Genomic DNA, 18960 nt, shown 5'->3' on the forward strand with positions numbered 1-18960 from the left:
ACCTGAAACTGAAGACGTCAACTTCTGACATATATGCAATATGGAAAAGTCCCCTCCCCCCGGTCTGTTACCAACAATCATGTACTTTTTGGGCATATACGGAGTATATTTTTTTTCCTTCACTCTACAAGGTTTGGCCGAAAGTGGAAAGGTTAAACATAGCATATACACTGTGTCATCTTATACAATAATAATGACCGTACAGTGATGAAATAACAACTCGTGATTTCAGCTGAAAGGAAGACAGATATTATTCAGTTGTCCTCAAGAATAATTACAAAGAATGTGCATTGATTGTATTTTAGCTACCTGTCTTTATAAACAGTTGCCTCCGACGATGCAACTATATCAGTCCCATAAAACCTATGCTACCAAGGTCATTCTGAGGGAAATTTATTTTATTAATGTATGCGTTCTTTTAGTGCTATTGCATTCTCTTGAATCATTTTATTAAAGGCATACAGTGACGTCACGGACAAGTCATTGCGTATCAGACTGTTCAACGATATAATCTGGGGGAAATTGTTCATGCAGACCCCGACATGTAAATGAGGATCATTCCAATCTGAGGCTTTGTAAGATGAGATATTTGGTAAATTGCCTGCTGAATCATTGCTTCAAGGATAGGTCCAAAAAAGTTTATTTGTATGTAAACCAGCGATGAGGTATAAAAAAGACATGCAAAAGACACAAATTGGGTACACTGACACATCCACTGAATTAAAACTAGACGATAAAACAACAGTTTGAACCGCGTCTCCAAATTAGTAGTGTTGACATCATTAATCTTGTGAGTTTTTCTCTTAATTGTTAGTGATATACACCAAAAGTATTCTTACAGTAATATCTAGATTGCTCATAGGTGAAGAGGTTATCGTTTAGATGATTTTTTGATCAATTTAGAAACATAAAGTTTTCTTTTGTTTTCAAAGACTTAAAAAAAAATCCCCCACGTGTTAAAGCATAAATATTTAATTTGATGAGTACCTAGAGATACAAGCATTCTCTCGGAATATCTCTCACTGTAGTCTTCAAAAGGAAATTTTCACACCTTATCCAATGATATTAATTATGTATCATTTAGACGATGTTTTGAAATAACATTTGTTGATTGTGAAGTAAATTAGAATTACGTTTCATCTGACACATAGCAATTTTGAGCAAATTTAATACTGAGATAACTGACAATCATATCCAGTGCGTTCTCACAGGTCACAAACACGGGACCCGTTGTCAGAAAATCTGTACCCCCAAGGGATAATTACGAAATACGCAAGAATGTAAATACACAGATACTGTCTGTGAAGCAGTCAGGATCAAAGCTTTTTTGTTTGCAAAATTCTTTCTTCAATATCCTATACATAATTCAGATAATAATGTGGTGCAAAGGAAATGCTGGTAATACGCAGACCGTGTAAGAATTCTAGTAGCTCTCCGTGCTCATCTCGAGCTATGTAGTTTCTTAAGTGCATTAGAGGTCAATCAGTTCTGATTTTATCGGGACATATTCATTCCAACAAAGTTTGAAACTGCAGTTAGTAATAATTCAATACCTTAAACGTTAATAACTCGAATACTCGTATTACTCTTTAAGACTCGTTTAGAGCCGATGTAAATCGTTCTTATTCAAAGAACAGAATAATAAGTACAAAACAAGACATAATTTTGACGAACATACGATTATGTTTGAAAAAATGTCAAGATTAAGCAATGTTATGAAAGGTATTGATTTCAATATATCAGGATAGTATGTATTTTGCTATGTTTTATATTGTTGGTTTTGTTTGTGAGAATGTTATGAGATGTTATGATAAGCTCGTATCCCAAGCATTTTCTGGTTTTGGGTGTTTGACAACACTACTGAATGTAGACGAAAAATAAACGACGAAGCAAGCGATGACAAATGGCATAAATAGTCGAGACAAGATCAATAAAAAAAAACACAAATGTACACTGGATCTTTGTTTCACTAGCAAAAACTGATACATGAGTATTTTATTTTTAAATATTTTGCTTATATGAATGATGTATAATGTTATTAATTATTATTTAGTCAAATTAACGAGCAACATTCCCTCGAATAGAGAACAAGTAAAGCAAGCATGAGGCCCTTGTGAGTCTGAGATCACTCACCTGAATGAGTCTGCCTAATAGCCAAAGACCATAGCAAATATCAAAACGATCTGGGTCATTAGGATGCTTTCTTATTGAAATTTCTCCAGTGCTTTCGATTCCACGTGTGTTGAAATTGCTAGGTTTCTCTAGATTTTCTATGTTCATCCATATTTGATCGCACATTAGTATCATTCGTCTAAGCCAGGCCACTTTCAGTCAAAGTTGGCCAAATTCTTTTTAGCGCTGTTTGAAACAAAGTTGTGCAAATGTTTGTTCTACTTTTAGTAACGGCAGTATTATTTGATGGCTGGACATGCAAGTAATGACGCTTTGTATCCGATCCGGTCAAATACGGTTCAGTGGTTTTTGAGAAGTCCTTTAAATGATTTTAACTTTTGAGTAAGGGCGGCCATATTGGATGACGAATTGTTCGTATAAACTTTGAAAACCCTTAATACCAGAATATTTTCTGTCAAATTTGTTTAAATTCTACTGAATATTACATGAGAAGAATTCGTTTAAAAATGTTTATACTTTTAGTAAATGTGGTCATACCTGATAGAAATTCGTCATCATTTGTGCAGATATAAAAGGACTTTATGCCAAAAATGCTTTTCATCAAGTTTGGTTAAATTCTGTTCAGCGGTTTGAAGAAGAAACGTTCTGCTGAATATAGTAACGGTGACTGTATTTAATAGCTGATTGGCATAATTTTATAAATAATTAATGTCTTAATACCAGGATGCTTTTTGTCAAATTTGGTCAGCATCTATTTAGCGGTGTTAAAGCAGAAATTGTTTAAACAGTTCTATATTTAGTAACATTACCATATTTAATGGCGGATAAGAAGTTTTGAAGAAGATGATCTTAATAGTATTTTTTAAACAATAATTTAATGGCGGCTCGGCACCACTGGAACAAACTTGAAAGGCCTTTATGCCGGGATAATATGTGTCAAGTTTGGGTGAAATTGGTTTGGCGGTTTTTCAGAAGTTGAAAATTGCAATCGTGAAAGGACCACGTACAATTTTCCTCTAACTCTGGCAACGGCAGTCTTAGCTGAAGGAATATCGGCATAATTCGTTCCACGTTTCTTCCTATTATATTTTATCAAATTCTGTTCGGTAGTTTTGGAGATTAAGCTTTTCAAAATGGTTGTTCTCTTCTTTTGTAAATGGTGGTAATATTTGATGCGGATCAGCATCAGTCATTTACATTTCAAATGTTTGTCTGCCAAGATGTTCAGTGCCAAGAATGGTTGAAGTTAGCCTTGTGAGTTTTCAGAAAGTTTTGAAAACAAACTTTTTACCAAAATCAGACGGACGACGGTCTCGATGCACGCTGAATGACGGACGAGTGACCATGCCATAAACTTACTCGGCCTTAAGGCCTAGCGAGCCAAAAAAAGTCCGACGAAAGAGAATCGTCGTATTCTGCTATACCTTTGATACACGTATACAATTTGTCAAGAAAAGCATTATGGAAAATATTATCAGATCAAAAAAGTCACCCGATTATGACCTCACAATGTACTTCAGAGAATGTAGATTCTTTTCGATGGTTTCTAAAATTTCTTTAACCATATACAAATCACCTCCTCAAGTTGTCTCTCGCCCATGAACAGTGGAATCGCTGTTCTTTCTCATATTTTATTTCACTTCCAGAACGTATATTCCTGTGGGTTTACTGAGTATCAATTCAATTTTCTTCATATAAATGGGCGGTTATTGCACCTACAAAAATAAATAAACGTTTTGCAAACATGTAATTATTGGTATTAACTTCACCACATTAGCATTTATTTCGCGTCATTTTCAAAACCAATTTTCTTCACTCATCAGAATATAATTTCAATGTTTACTTATAGTATTGCCTTAGAACTAATGCATATAGTTACAGAATATTAGCGTAATTCATTTTAACATTAGGTTTGAAAACAGTGCATAACATGAGAGTTTAGTTGTCAGGAAGGTATTATTGCTTAATGAACCGTACGCAGGTTTATTCGCTCATTGTATTTTTCTATATTAAGAGAAGTTCTGAGATAAGTTGCGCTGATACTGAATGACCTCTATCTTGTTTTCATTAGGGCGCAACACCTTATTTTAGAAATCGGGAAGATATAAGTGACTTTTAAAAAATGTTACTGGATAAATCAATGAAGCTAATTAATCAATACATCAATCTATTCAGCCTTCCCCCCATAGCTGATGTATGTGTGAGTGTATGTATGTATGTATGTATGTATGTATGTATGTATGTATGTATGTATGTATGTATGTAATTATGTATGTATGTATGTATGTATGTATGTATGTATGTATGTATGTATGTATGTATGTATGTATGTGTTGGAGTGTCTCTATGATAATTCATGTACGTTTTTCGTCTCTTTTTATATCTTGCAAGAAACGAAACTGAAAATATCCCATATTCTGTTTTGTTTTAATAAAAAAAAAACACAATACAAATTTAAAGCTTAAATCACAAATACACTGAATCACATGTCATCAATCATGTTTAACCAGCATTCCACAAATCTTAAAATGTATAACAGAGTCGAGAGAGGAAATAAAATAAGATTACGTCATTGCACACGGGAAAATTACATTTCCGAAGTGTGCTGTTTTTAGTGTGTATAGAACGGAAAGAGAAGGGTAAAATATGGACCAAAATACTACGATTCCTTAGCCTACTATAAAACACAATAATTACAATGGTTGCCAAAAACGATGTCACCCAAAAGAAATAATGACAGCAGTGGATGTTTGACTAGTAAGGTTAAATATTGTAAACGCCCCTGCCTGCACTTTTGCTATTCTGAATTATTCAAGGTCGAGAAGACATACCTCAGATCAACAAAATCAATCAAGGCTATAGAAAATTAAATATAACCCCACCCAAGTTGACGGGACCTTAGAGTAGACGGAATAACTCCATACTCGCCGAGGTTTATTATTAACGTCCCGAGTTGAAACTTGACAAAATGTAAATGACAGTTATAGTTGTGTCTGAAATCAGATTGAATAAACATTGTACGCATTCTTTCTCTCCAATCCATATTCTCAAATGCAGCTTGAAGCGTGCAATTAATGTTATTGTAAAAGAATTCGCTGAATCACACGACAAGTCTGCTGATTATCTCTGTTCTGGTCAAATGAAAATCTGTTGACATAATTGTTCATAGCTAGACATTTCTTCTTTCACTGTACACATGCGCAAATACTCACACATTGGGCATGCTTGGAAGAAGTCCTCCAACCAGCATTCGATTTAGCAAAATCACTGAGAGATAGACAACATTTCGTACAATAATTGACATAATTTGTTACTAATATTTAAATATTTAATGAATTTCATAGCCATAATGAATTTGTAATGGGTGGGGGAACGTGCAGTCAAAGTGTTTAATACGACGGCCAATTTTTAGTTTAAACCTTTGGTTGTAGAGTGCCGATTATTACCTAGTATACGAGATAGGAAGCTGCACACGACTCGACTGTTGCTGAGTATTAGCGTGGAAAACAATTCATCCGATATTTCTTGCCAGGTTACCGCAGAGAAGTTAGCCCCAATGTAGTTCACCGATGCGCCTTTCACCTTGTATTTATTGAAACTTGTGCTCCAAAAAATGTGTTGAAAGTGTTTGCACTTCATACACAACAGAAAATCTCGTCGAATCGTACAACCGATAAGAGACTATTTTTGTCATACTCGGTACTGCACGAAACGTTTCTATATATTTGGAGACGAAATATTTAACACATTTTTTTTTCATCATTAAACTGAATCAAAGATGTATTTAAGTATCCACAATGGGAAAGGAAAATTATACAGCCATCCGGTTTGTACATGTCTCCAAAAATAAACACGCCCAAAATGACTATTTTTAATGAAGCTAATGAATGCTAAATGAACGTACAAACTACAAGAATAATATATATTACACTTATGCCATGCCGAGTATCTCGAATACTACAAATTCATTTGATATCTATATGGTTCAATTTGTGCGTCCTTTCATATATCTGTTAAGCACCGTATGTACTCTTTTATAAGACGAGTCCGATTGTAAACTGCACAGACCCAGATCTGCCGTTGCATAATGAGCCGATATGGGTCTGTGCAGTGTGTTAGGAGTAATCAGCAGAACAAACAAGTTAGACTTTGATCTGCAGGCACATTGTGCTACGACAGGCCAGGACCTTGGTTGTTTGCGGTGGCTTATTGGTGAGCGAAAGAAAAAGTACACGGGTTCGAATCCAGCCACCAGAGTGCCGTGGTGTGTTTTTGGGCGCAGGCACATTATTCCAATTGCCTTGGGAGTAAATGACTTATCTGTGCTGATGTGCCGAGAAATCGTTGTAAGTGACACTACTCCAGATGATACAGAGTGGCAATCGCTTCTCCTTAAAATGTTTGCAAATTATTATTATTATTATTATTATTATTATTATTATTATTATTATTATTATTATTTGCAGTTGAGATAGACAATACGAAGAAGAATGACAAAACAATGCTGGGCTTTATGCTGGTTGTTGTGCCTCAAGGAGTAGAAAATGAAAGCGTTTCTAGCGGAGAATTTCTGGTAAGTTTATTCAGGAAATGAGTTTATTCCCTTTAATGTCACCAAAACGTCAAATGTCAAGGTAATTTAAATTAAGAACTTTAAATGGCATGTAGTATGAGATTTATTGCATAGCTTAGATTCACTATGGCATTTATGTACCTCGGCATAAAAACACATTAGGGGTTGTCTTGGCCACAACATTTTGTACATTACTCTTGAATATAATGTAATACAACAATTCATTCATTACTTCTTGAATACAATGTAATACATTTCGTACTTTAACTTCTTGAAAATAATGTAATACAACATGTACATTACTTCTTGAATATAATTTAATACAACATTTCATTCATTACTTCTTGAATATAATGTAATAAACATTTCGTACATTGCTTCTTGAATATAATAATACAACATTTCGTACTTTATACTTCTTGAATATGATGTAATACAATAGTTCGTACAATAGTTCGTACAATACTTCTTGAATATAATGTAATACAACAATTCTTTCATTACTTCATGATTATAATGTAATACAACATTTCGTACATTACTTGTTGAATATAATTTAATGCAACATTTCGTACATTACTTGTTGAATATACTTTAATACAACATTCGTACATTACTTCTTGAATATAATGTAACAAAACATTTCGTATATTACTTCCTGAATATAATATAATGCGTTTCATACATTACTTCTTGAATATAATGTAATACATTTCATACATTACTTCTTGAATATAATGTAATACAACATTTTGTACAGTTCTTCTTGAATATAATATAATGCAACACTGCGTACAGTACTTCTTAAATATAATTTAATCAGGAAATTCTCCGTGTCGACTGTGTATGTTTCTAAAAAAGGTGGTGTTACTCCTTTCTGATAGAAAAGAGTACATGTTGATATCATCGAATATGTATTTGACTTAAGTATAGTAATCCATTCCATAATTAATTGTAGTGTTTAATAACTAATTTGTATTAATAAATTTAAACTCCGCACGGCTATTTTTCTGTCAATATGTCTCTCGTGGTCATTTCAATATCGTTTTCCTTGTCGTCTAAGCCAGATGTATATTAATATATGTTGTATACTAAAAGAATATTAATATGTATTCTGTACCCAATACATATTGATATACTTTCTTTACACAAAATATATTGATACACGTTCAATACACAAAATATACTGATAAATGTTCTATATCCAATATATGTTGACGCATGTTCTTTATCCAAAAACACGTTAATACATGTTTAACCCAATGGTGTTGATACTCAGGGGCATCCGCAAAATTATTGGGGGGAGGGGGCAAAGATGTAGTGATCAGCTATTAAGTTTTACGGATGTAGGCCAAACCCTGTTTAGGGGTGAAATCGGGGATGGGGGTTAATGTTGAGCTGTTACGGTTAATAATGACCAGGTGTTTATGTAAGAAACTTAACCTAGCGTTATGAAAACTCGTGTCAACTGTTTGCATAAAAATCGTAATTTAGATCGGCACAGAATTCATATTATCTGTTCACTTATATTTTAGATTTCTACTAAAGATTTGGTGAAAAAAGCGGAGGAATGTGCCCACACTGTCGTTACCCACCATTACCTGGTCGCTACGCGTAGCGTATCCCTGAAGTGGAAGGCACCTCCAAGAGATTCCGGCTGTCTGGAGTTTCGGTAAGACTTCAGACCGTTTTTTAAAAAATATGTTTTCATCAAATTAACATGTCCTCATTTCATTACGTTCCAAAATAGATTGATACAAAAATGTGGCCACAGCCTCACTTAAACGTTGATTTGTACATCACACAATGTCATTTTAACTGTATGCGCCCTTAATTTTAGTCTGTTTTAATTATCGTACGTTACTACAACCCCTTTCTGTTTTGAAATAACTCGTGCTACAAGTGCAGGAATGCACGTGCAACATGTGCTTACCAACTCAACTGATAGTGACGCAGAACTAATTTCTTGTTAATATGAGGTAAGAACTGGCAGTTAAAAATAAATACAGACAACTATGAAGAAAACGTTTGAAATGATGGAAAATAAAAACTTCTTGGATATTTACGTATGCCAGTGGCAATTACTACCGTGGTTTTGAAGGTTTTGATAAAGCAGGTGTATTTTTTAAATATAAATATTTGAAGGAAACAAAACTAGATAATTGTAGAATCAAATAAACTATAGATGAATGGACTTTATTTTCATAACTACATGAACGTGTTTAGTATAAAACAACGGTGTATATACTATTGGGTAGTAAATAATTAGCATTTGTTAGAAAAGAAAACTCAAATCCACGTTAGTTTTGGAGAGTTCTGTTTGTGGGATGGAACATGAAACGATGACAAGGTTGATTATCCGAAAAGAGATACCACATTATACTAATCACAGACTTTGTGGATAGCCTGCATTGAAGGTTCATTATATTTTCAAAAGCATCTAGCTTGAATTTTCAGAAATCTTCAAATGTTTGGAAATAAATTGTCAGAGTTACCTTTGTTAGAACTTAAATATATTTAACGCGGCTGTCCAAAATCTGAATACTGTAAGAAAGCTGAACACACTTTTCTCCAGGGTATCTTCAGGTCCAGCGAAATGCATGATTGTAAAAGTTACTTGTGGATCACGTTCTTTTTTGGATTTGTTACGTAATTTTAAAACTAAAAAGATACTCTTCATCCTACGGCAATATTGTAACGTTACACAAATTGCTTCAAAGAAACACGATAAATAAAACAGTGACAATTTCTTTTTAAAGATAATATGTCATCCAAAGCATATGAATTAATTTCGTTGCCTGTCGTATTAAAACTTATTTTTGCCGGATTAAGTTTCCCCTCAAAATTAAATGATAAATATTTCACAAAGACGATTTTATGACCAAGAAATTAATGGACACAAAGTACAAGGTAAATGTGCATTATGGCGAAATGTGGAGATATGATCTACACGTGCAGCTTCAACTGATTGTGTGATACACTGTAAGTAATTCAGATTACATTAAAAGTATGAGAGTATACTTATATTCATGTTGTAAGCTTAAAAAAGTATGTCTTACCTAAACAAGTATGTTTTACTTAAACAAGTATGTCTTACCTAAACAAGTATGTCTTACTTAAAAAAAATTAGAATGCTTTAATCATGGTAAGCTTAAATAAGTATGTCTTACCTAAAAAATTAGAGTGCATTAATTATGATTAGCTTATGTATACAGAGAGAGAGAGAGAGACAGAGAGACAGAGAGAGAGTCTGATACCAGCTTTAAACAGGACAATATATTTATTGCACAATCCACTGTAAATTGTTTGATGCAGATAGTACGTTAGCATACGTAACTAGTACTGCCGTTATATGCCGCTTGAAGAATTGGATAATCGACCAAGGGCAATAGGAATCCTTTAAAAGAAAAGAAAAAAAAGAAGAAAAAATGCAGAGAAGGTGACATAAAGACACCCGTCTGCCACCTTTATCCTATATAACAGGTTACGTTGTTCAAACATTCTTTTTCCCAATTACAACTCTCTGATATCACTTAAGTGGATTGATTGTGGTAAGAATACCTTTTATGATTATCATTTTAATCATTAATTTTGTGACATTAGCCATAAAAGTAAAGGAATGGAAGGGAAAATATTAAAATATTTATATCAGAGTTTGCTTTGGACTGTGATCTTTGTAGGTACAAAGTGCCACCCAATTCCGATTCTTTCACAATAAATAAATAAATAAATAAATAAATAAATAAATAAATAAATAAATAAAAATGCGTGTGTGTGTGTTGGCAGACTTTGTGCAATTTGATGTCAATTGTTTCTCTTGAGCTTCAGTTCCCATGTCTTACATTTTTAGATCTTTGCGTAAGCAAGTCAAGATAGGAAACTTTCTCTTCTTCATGAACTTAAAGTTGTGTTTTTAATGAATTCTCGGTAACATGATGCTAAAAAACATCGTAATACCTAAACTGTCAAAAAATCCATTTGAATTAGTTGTCTGTATATCACATCGTTGAAACTGCCGCTTAAGAGTCTAAAGTCATTGGTCTGAGAGTTTTTCCAAGATTGCTCTAAATCACCCGTTGTTTTTATAAGTGAAATGGACATTTGGTTTCCTTTCACTTATCTGTTTAGATCTGCAAATAAGTTTTTCTTTTTGTGCAAGATTGCCGTTATTTTTCTGTGAAATGTTAACGCAAAATACTTGTGTTGCGTAGGGAGGTGTCAATATGTCGATTTGTTTATAGTTTAAAGGGATATACAAGATTAGGAATGATGAAAAACAAATAATACAAAGACTGATTGATGTTCATGAAATCTTACTCGAGGGGATCAAAAATTGCGAGCTTTGTCCCCCTGTCATTGTGATCCGAATTGACTGATCGTGATGCGTTCTTAGGTGAAGAGATCGAAAACCGACAGCTTTGCCCCCTGTCATTTTCGTGAGTTACTTGATCTATATGTTATCTTTTTTTTACAAGTCAGGTTGAATCCAGCCGGTGTTTAGTACAGCTTTGTTATGAAATAGAAATAATTATTTTCCAGATCAAACAAATGCTATCCGTGTAATTACATGCTAATATCAAGCCTTGATTAAATCTTTTCTCATTGACCAATTTATTCCCTGGAGTTTAAAAACTCTGGATAAATAAAGCAGTTCTGATTTCTTCTGTATATTTATTGTCGTAATTCTTCCTCCCAATTTTCAGAGCCACTGTGATCGAGGACTCGGAAACGTGGTACAAGGATGATGGTGGTCTGACAGCAGTACTCTGTGAGGAAGAAGAAAGTAAGACCAACACCAAATGTAATAAATTCTACTTCCCACTTAAACCGCCCTGGTTAGGTCTTAATTTGGACTTCACAAGCAACATAGAATCTGAATCATTAGGCATTTTTGGACCATTCTAATTGCATAATAATTAGTGGTTCGGGTTTTGTATCTTTTTCTCCATTTTCTGCAACTTTCATTTTACCGTTTCGATTATTTTTTTTATATTTTTATAATGGGAAATTTATAATTACTTTGAGAAATGTTTATTTCCTGCGGGTTTTACTCTTCACTTCTGGGGAGTTATACTTTCTATTTCTTGGCAGTTATAATTTTATGTAACTAGTTTTCCCTATGCAGAATACTTTCCACAATAGAGCATGCTTTTAAATGAAAATTTAAATTGGGAGGATTAAAAATATTAATTTGCAATTAATGGAGTTAACTCCATCTCTAATTGATTAACTTAATTAATTAATGGCGTTAACTCCACATCTAATTGATTGACTTAGTTTTGCTTTCCTATTGACGAAGTTTGTATTATTCAAGTTTTTGTGACGATTCACACCACACAGATCATGTAGCATACAGAGTATTTAAAGTACACGTACTAGAAATACCAGCAATTACATAGCTATGGAAAAAGTATCTCTATTTAACAAAACCAAGATGGTCAAGAAAGTCAGTATTTAATTTATGAATAGTTCCACTTAGATTAGTTTCACAAAGACTATGTGAGACACATACATATAGTAGGAATTGTTTAAATATTTTTAAATGACACGGAAGAGAATGCGAAATTCTGCACTGTGAAGGCCATAGCAGTAACAAAAAAAACGATTTTTATAGAACTTCACATTAATACAAAACGTTTCTGAAGATAAATTTAACTAATAAACTTCCAGAGTGTCATGAATACCTCGAAGCATATATAAATGCGCCTTTTTCCACAGAAACGAATGAAGCAATCAGTACCATTACCAATTTTGTTTCAGTTCAACTTTTAGGACCACAGAAAGATGCGGCGATCGAAACTCCTCGGTGTTGCGCGTGTGGTCATGCTATGTATAAGATGGTGTTTCAGGGCCTCTGGTCTCCGCAGACCCATCCAAAGGGATTTCCAACAGGAAGAGGTATTCTTTTTTGGCTACTATTTTAACTCCGTCTCTTTCATTACTGCCAATATCAACAGAGGAAATAATTCAAAGGAATATAGGGTAAAGAGAGACACACAGTGTATCCCCTAGGAGTGTAAGACTGAGAGTCAGAAATCTCCTAGGTGTCAAAATTGGGGGATGGGGCAGACTGAGTAGAAAACAAACTTGGTATCAAAAGTGGGTGTCAAATTAAAAAATTTGGGGTTTCTGAAGCGCAAATGAGGGTAAAGGACAACACTGAGCCATGTCTTGAAATAATAGCAAGATTTCCTTATTGTGATTACTATGTCCATGCGTGCTTGATCTTATTTCTTAGTCATTTTGGAGTCAGTATTTACAAGTCTCATCTGATAAAGATTGTACCCCAATCACAGTTACTAAGTATTAAATATCTTGTCAGCTGTCACACAAGGATAGCAATCATAATAGATTGGAAACGTTATTCGTTATCTCGAGCGACAACATTTGCTGTTCAGTCGCCTAGAAAACGAAATGGATATGGTTGCTTGGTCTCGAATGGTCAGTTACCATATAAATGTCTATCGGACAATAACATCTATAAAAACCAAATTTTAATTTCTCATTTATCATCGAAAACATCTTTGATCGTGCCTGTAGAGAACAAGATTTGACAGCGATACCACCCTTTTCCTTTGCGCAGCGCAGCATAGATAAAGATGTGTAAAGGAGAATGAACATCCATATCAAGCCGACTGTACATATCACAAGCGTGGCGTGGGTCAGGGCAGTAACAGACTGTCTGTAAAGTGTGTTGTTAATTTCAGTAGCCAACTATTCTTACAAGTCTTGCTGCTTTAAACAATAAGTTTCTTTTGGTTGGATTTTTCTGTACCATTTATGCTGTAATAAATACTCTCAGGATTGCGAAACGATAGATTAATTCCCTTCTTCTACAGAACAATTGTTTCAAGCCATTGCCATTTATTATTATTATTTTATTATTATTTTATATTTCTTGATTGCTTTATATCTAATAGCAACTGTAAAATATAATTAATATCTTCTTTTGGGGGCTGTTTGTCTGAAAAGGCTTAACATATTTTTGGAAATGTACAAGTATCTCTCATAGCTAATTTAGGTTCACAGTACTGGAAAGTCACTAAGTCTTCTTAAGATTGTACATCTTGCGCTGGTTTTGTACTGAATTTAATTTTTGCGAAGTTGATGATTTCGTTACTATATTATTCACAATGATGTCCTCTCTGTTATCTGTATTTTTTCTTTCGCTCCATTTATAGACTTTGAACAGCATTCAGTATGATAAAAGAATAGTTGTTACATGGACAATCACCAAATATTTAATAAAAGGCACAATAAAAACTATTTCATAATATAATGATGTAATGAACTATATAATACGTGTATTCTTTTCGCTTTCTTATTGGGTATCGCGTAGTTGATTAACGTGCCTGGTTCAAAATAAATCGGTTGCGGGTTTGAATGGTGCCAGGATGGACCCAAATGGTTGTAGTGCTTTGGATCTGGGCACGGCACGTGACACTCTTTTCCCTCAGCGTTAATAGGTTTTATTTCGCTGGTAAGCCTTTTAACACTTTTCAATCTATCAATCTATAATCGAACTTCTAATTACAGATGCCCTTCTCCTCCACTGGTCTAACATAGTGGGAGCCTCCCATACCGCCGACTACCATATCTGGGACTACGGTCAATATGCTTCCAGAGGGGTCAAGGAAGTTTGCGAATATGGGTACAGTACCAACCTTGAGAAAGACATGAGGCTAAATGTGAGTTACCTTAATTTGAAGCTGCTTCTTCTGGGTAAAGGGGCAAACTTTGTCAAGAAGGTGACCTTTGGAGTTATAAACCAATGTATGATGATATTGAGATTATTTTAATGCGTCATTCCCCTCTTAATCAAATTATGTACGTTATGTTATAACAACCAGTTATGATTTGTGGAACTTTTTAATGATTGACATATTTATGGTTTATTTCATCCTTGGGCTACTGCCACAGTGTAAAAATGACAGTTGCCAGTGGTTCTCTTTTCCAATTTGTTACCACACTAGATATTCAGGCCCCAGTACTATAATTTCTTCGGTGTAAAAATCACAGGGGCGGGTGGTTCTCTTCTTCTGATTTGTATGACCATATTACCTTTTGAGGCCGTTGTACCATAACTGCCTGTTATTAGAAGAATTACGAACGTTCTATAATAGAGTTTCACTTATTCATGATATCAAAAAGCTGTGATAAAGTATACGTTGGGGTCTGTTCTCTTGTGAGGAATATACAGTACTAACGTTTTAGCTCTGATATTATTAAATTATAACATTCGCAATAATCAATAGTGAGTTTGTGTTATACTGAATGAATAAATCAAAGTCTGTTGTTATAGAAAATGGTAATTAAATGATCATTAAAAGTCTGAATTTCTAACTCTCACAATTGCAAGTGGATGTACGTATAACTCTCACAATTGCAAATGGATGTACGTATAACACTCACAATTGCAAATTAATGTACGTATAACACTCACAATTGCAAATGGATGTACGTATAACTCTCAAAATTGCAAATGGATGTACGTATAACACTCATAATTGCAAATAGATGTACGTATAACTCTCATAATTGCAAATGGATGTACGTATAACTCTCATAATTGCAAATGGATGTACGTATAACACTCACAGTTGCGAATGGATGTACGTATAACACTCACAATTGCAAATGGATGTACATATAACACTCATAATTGCAAATGGATGTACGTATAACTCTCATAATTGCAAATGGATGTACGTATAACACTCACAATTGCAAGTGGATGTACGTATAACATTCACAATTGCAAATGGATGTACGTATAACACTCACAATTGCAAGTGGATGTACGTATAACACTCACAATTGCAAATGGATGTACGTATAACTCTCACAATTGCAAATAGGTGTACGTATAACACTCACAATTGCAAGTGGATGTACGTATAGCTCTCACAATTGCAAATGGATGTATGTATAACTCTCACAACTGCAAGTGGATGTACGTATAACTCTCACAATTGCAAGTGGATGTACGTGTAACTCTCACAATTGCAAATGGATGTACGTATAACACTCACAATTGCAAATGGATGTACGTATAACTCTCACAATTGCAAGTGGATGTACGTATAACTCTCACAATTGCAGGTGGATATACGTATAACTCTCACAATTGCAAGTGGATGTACGTATAACTCTCACAATTGCAAGTGGATGTACGTATAACTCTCACAATTGCAAATGGATGTACGTATAACTCTCACAATTGCAAATGGATGTACGTATAACACTCACAATTGCAAATGGATGTACGTATAACTCTCACAATTGCAAGTGGATGTACGTATAACTCTCACAATTGCAGGTGGATATACGTATAACACTCACAATTGCAAGTGGATGTACGTATAACTCTCACAATTGCAAGTGGATGTACGTATAACTCTCACAATTGCAAATGGATGTACGTATAACTCTCACAATTGCAAATGGATATACGTATTAGTTTAGGACACTATTTTATCGCATAGTTTCCAAGGCGTGTGTGTGTATGTGTGTTTTGGATTTTTATGTAGCTTTAACAGGTTTTCGCTACGATGTCTGTAGTGTGGCAGTTTATAGTGACATCTAGCACTGGGGCATAATGCCACAGACATTAGTATGATGCCCTACCCAGTCACATTATCCTGACACCAAGCCGACCAGTCCTAACACTAACCCCTTAATGCCAAGCGCCTAGATAGGCAGCTGTTAGTACCATTTTTATAAGTCTTTGGTATGACTCAGCCGGGATTCGAACCCGCAACCTCCCGCATCCAAGGCGGATGTTCCAACCACTAGGACACAGGAGCTGTCTTTTATGGCATTGTTAAGGCAAGTAATATCTGTGCAAATTTGTATTTCTGGAAATGACCAATGGTTCTCAAAACTTCGTATATCTCATGCTACGTGCACACACATGATATACTATGACTAGAACCAACAACAGAGAAAAGAATTATCATTTTAATTGTGTTTCGTGTGTGTGTGTGTGTGTGTGTGTGTGGATTGGTGGGTGGGTGGGGGGCTAATATTTTACTTCCAAGGCAACAACCTTGTTAAAAATTGCGACATTATGGAAAAGGGATGGTCCCTTTTTGTCGTCATGCCCTAACATTTTGTGTGTATGTGTGTGTGTGTGTGTGTGTGTGTGTGTGTGTGGGCTAATATTTTACTTCCAAAGCAACAACCTTGATGTAGAGTTTGATTAAAAATTTCGACATTCTTCATTACATTTGTTTAAGAGTATGCCACCTCCCATTTGATTGCAGTTGGTCTTTACAGATGAAATAATAATTTTGGGGACAGAAATTATTCTACCTAGCTCAAACATATCAGGACATTTTCATGTTTTGATGAGTATGGTAGAGAATTATTCTGTTTGGACGTTTCCTTTCTAACGTAAGTAAGGATACGATAATCCACTTAGACCGCTGTCGTGTGAGATACATTTTACTCCGGAGCTAAAACCACAAATTGAGTAAACGAAACTCAATTTCATATTTATGAACGGCATTGTTACAGATACAGTAAAAGAAAATTTATTTTAAAAGTGCAGCTTTTGTCATCTTTTCAAGGTAACACTACACTTATCAAGTCTACGACTGGCCCCTATAGTAGTCGATAAGAAAATATTAATTAGTTTTATCTCTGATTTTCCTAGAGATTTGCTAAGCAATGTTACTTACATTCAACAGACTACAGAAATAAAGCCTAAGCAGGAAATATCATTTGTATTGAGTTAAGTTTCCCGGCTTTCTGACAAGGATGACAAAGAAGCAGGTGTGATTCGGACGATTACGGAAAGGCCACGTTTATTAAATATTCTATTTAGATGCAACTGTTTGCAGAAAATGCATCATAACCCATGCTGATTTGATGACATGCTGCGTCCATTTAGTGCCTTACATACGCAAACTAGTCTTGATGCATCAGAACTTGTAACTAATGCACTAAATATCACCTGTAATATAAATAAATGAAGGAAATAATTAAGGAACTTAATTAGCATAGTGATAATTACAATGGAAATAGCGCCTTCCATAGCTCGCAACTGAAACAATTACTAAATTCTTTTCTAGACATGATATAAGCACGTGGACTATATATTTTAGAACATTTTTGTAAAGTATAGAAGATTTCGATAGCAAGATTAAACATGAATTACTCTACTGAATCAACAGAAAAAATATTGGTACGTTGGACATTGATTCCTTAAGAATTACGCGCTTCACTGAAGGGACTAATTTCCACTAAAAGCTAAAATTATCTTCACCAATAAAACCCCCCACACAATACATGATAGAAACTATTTAACTAATCAAGGACATATATTCATGATATTATATACGCGTCTTTCGTCCCCAGAATCGTGATATCACATACGCGTCTTTCGTTGCCATATTCGTGATATTACATACTTGTCTTCCGTCCCCAGATTCATGATATTACATACTTGTCTTTCGTCCCCAGAATCATGATATTACATAAGCGTCTTTCGTCCCCAGAATCATGATCTTATATACTTGTCTTCCGTCCCCAGAATCATGATATTACATAAGCGTCTTTCGTCCCCAGAATCATGATCTTATATACTTGTCTTCCGTCCCCAGAATCATGATATTACATAAGCGTCTTTCGTCCCCAGAATCATGATCTTATATACTTGTCTTCCGTCCCCAGAATCATGATATTACATAAGCGTCTTTCGTCCCCAGAATCATGATCTTATATACTTGTCTTTCGTCCCCAGAATCATGATATTACATAAGCGTCTTTCGTCCCCAGAATCATGATCTTATATACTTGTCTTCCGTCCCCAGAATCATGATATTACATACTTGTCTTCCGTTCCCAGAATCATGATATTACATACGCATCTTTCGTCCCCAGAATCATGATATTACATACGCGTCTTTCGTCCCCAGAATCATGATCTTATATACTTGTCTTCCGTCCCCAGAATCATGATATTATATACGCGTCTTCCGTTCCGAGATTCATAATATTACATACGCGTCTTCCATTTCCGGATTCATGATATTACATATGCGTCTTCCGTTCCCAGAATCATGATATTACATATGCATCTTTCGTCCCCAGAATCATGATATTATATATGCATCTTCCGTCCCCAGATTCATGATATTACATATGCGTCTTTCGTCCCCAGAATCATGATATTATATATGCATCTTCCGTCCCCAGAATCATGATATTATATACGCGTCTTTCGTTCCAAGAATCATGATCTTATATAC

General features: G+C 34.6%; 1 protein-coding gene across 3 annotated transcripts in view; it reads left to right on the plus strand.

Annotated features, from left to right (window-relative positions):
* The window catches only part of LOC149799102 (spondin-1-like), a 79996-nt gene that overhangs the window by 39677 nt on the left and 21359 nt on the right, over window positions 1-18960 (plus strand). For all 3 annotated transcript variants that reach the window (XM_089958101.1, XM_089958099.1, XM_089958100.1), the window contains exons 2-6: window positions 6600-6706; window positions 8242-8378; window positions 11410-11489; window positions 12467-12604; window positions 14243-14394. In XM_089958101.1, the coding sequence (XP_089814227.1) occupies window positions 6600-6706; window positions 8242-8378; window positions 11410-11489; window positions 12467-12604; window positions 14243-14394 (614 nt within the window). The remainder of the gene's footprint in view (window positions 1-6599; window positions 6707-8241; window positions 8379-11409; window positions 11490-12466; window positions 12605-14242; window positions 14395-18960) is intronic.

Source organism: Sinohyriopsis cumingii, chromosome 5 (genome assembly GCF_028554795.1).
Source record: "Sinohyriopsis cumingii isolate HCF-2022 chromosome 5, ASM2855479v2, whole genome shotgun sequence".
In the NCBI taxonomy this organism is placed as follows: Eukaryota; Metazoa; Mollusca; class Bivalvia; order Unionida; family Unionidae; genus Sinohyriopsis; species Sinohyriopsis cumingii.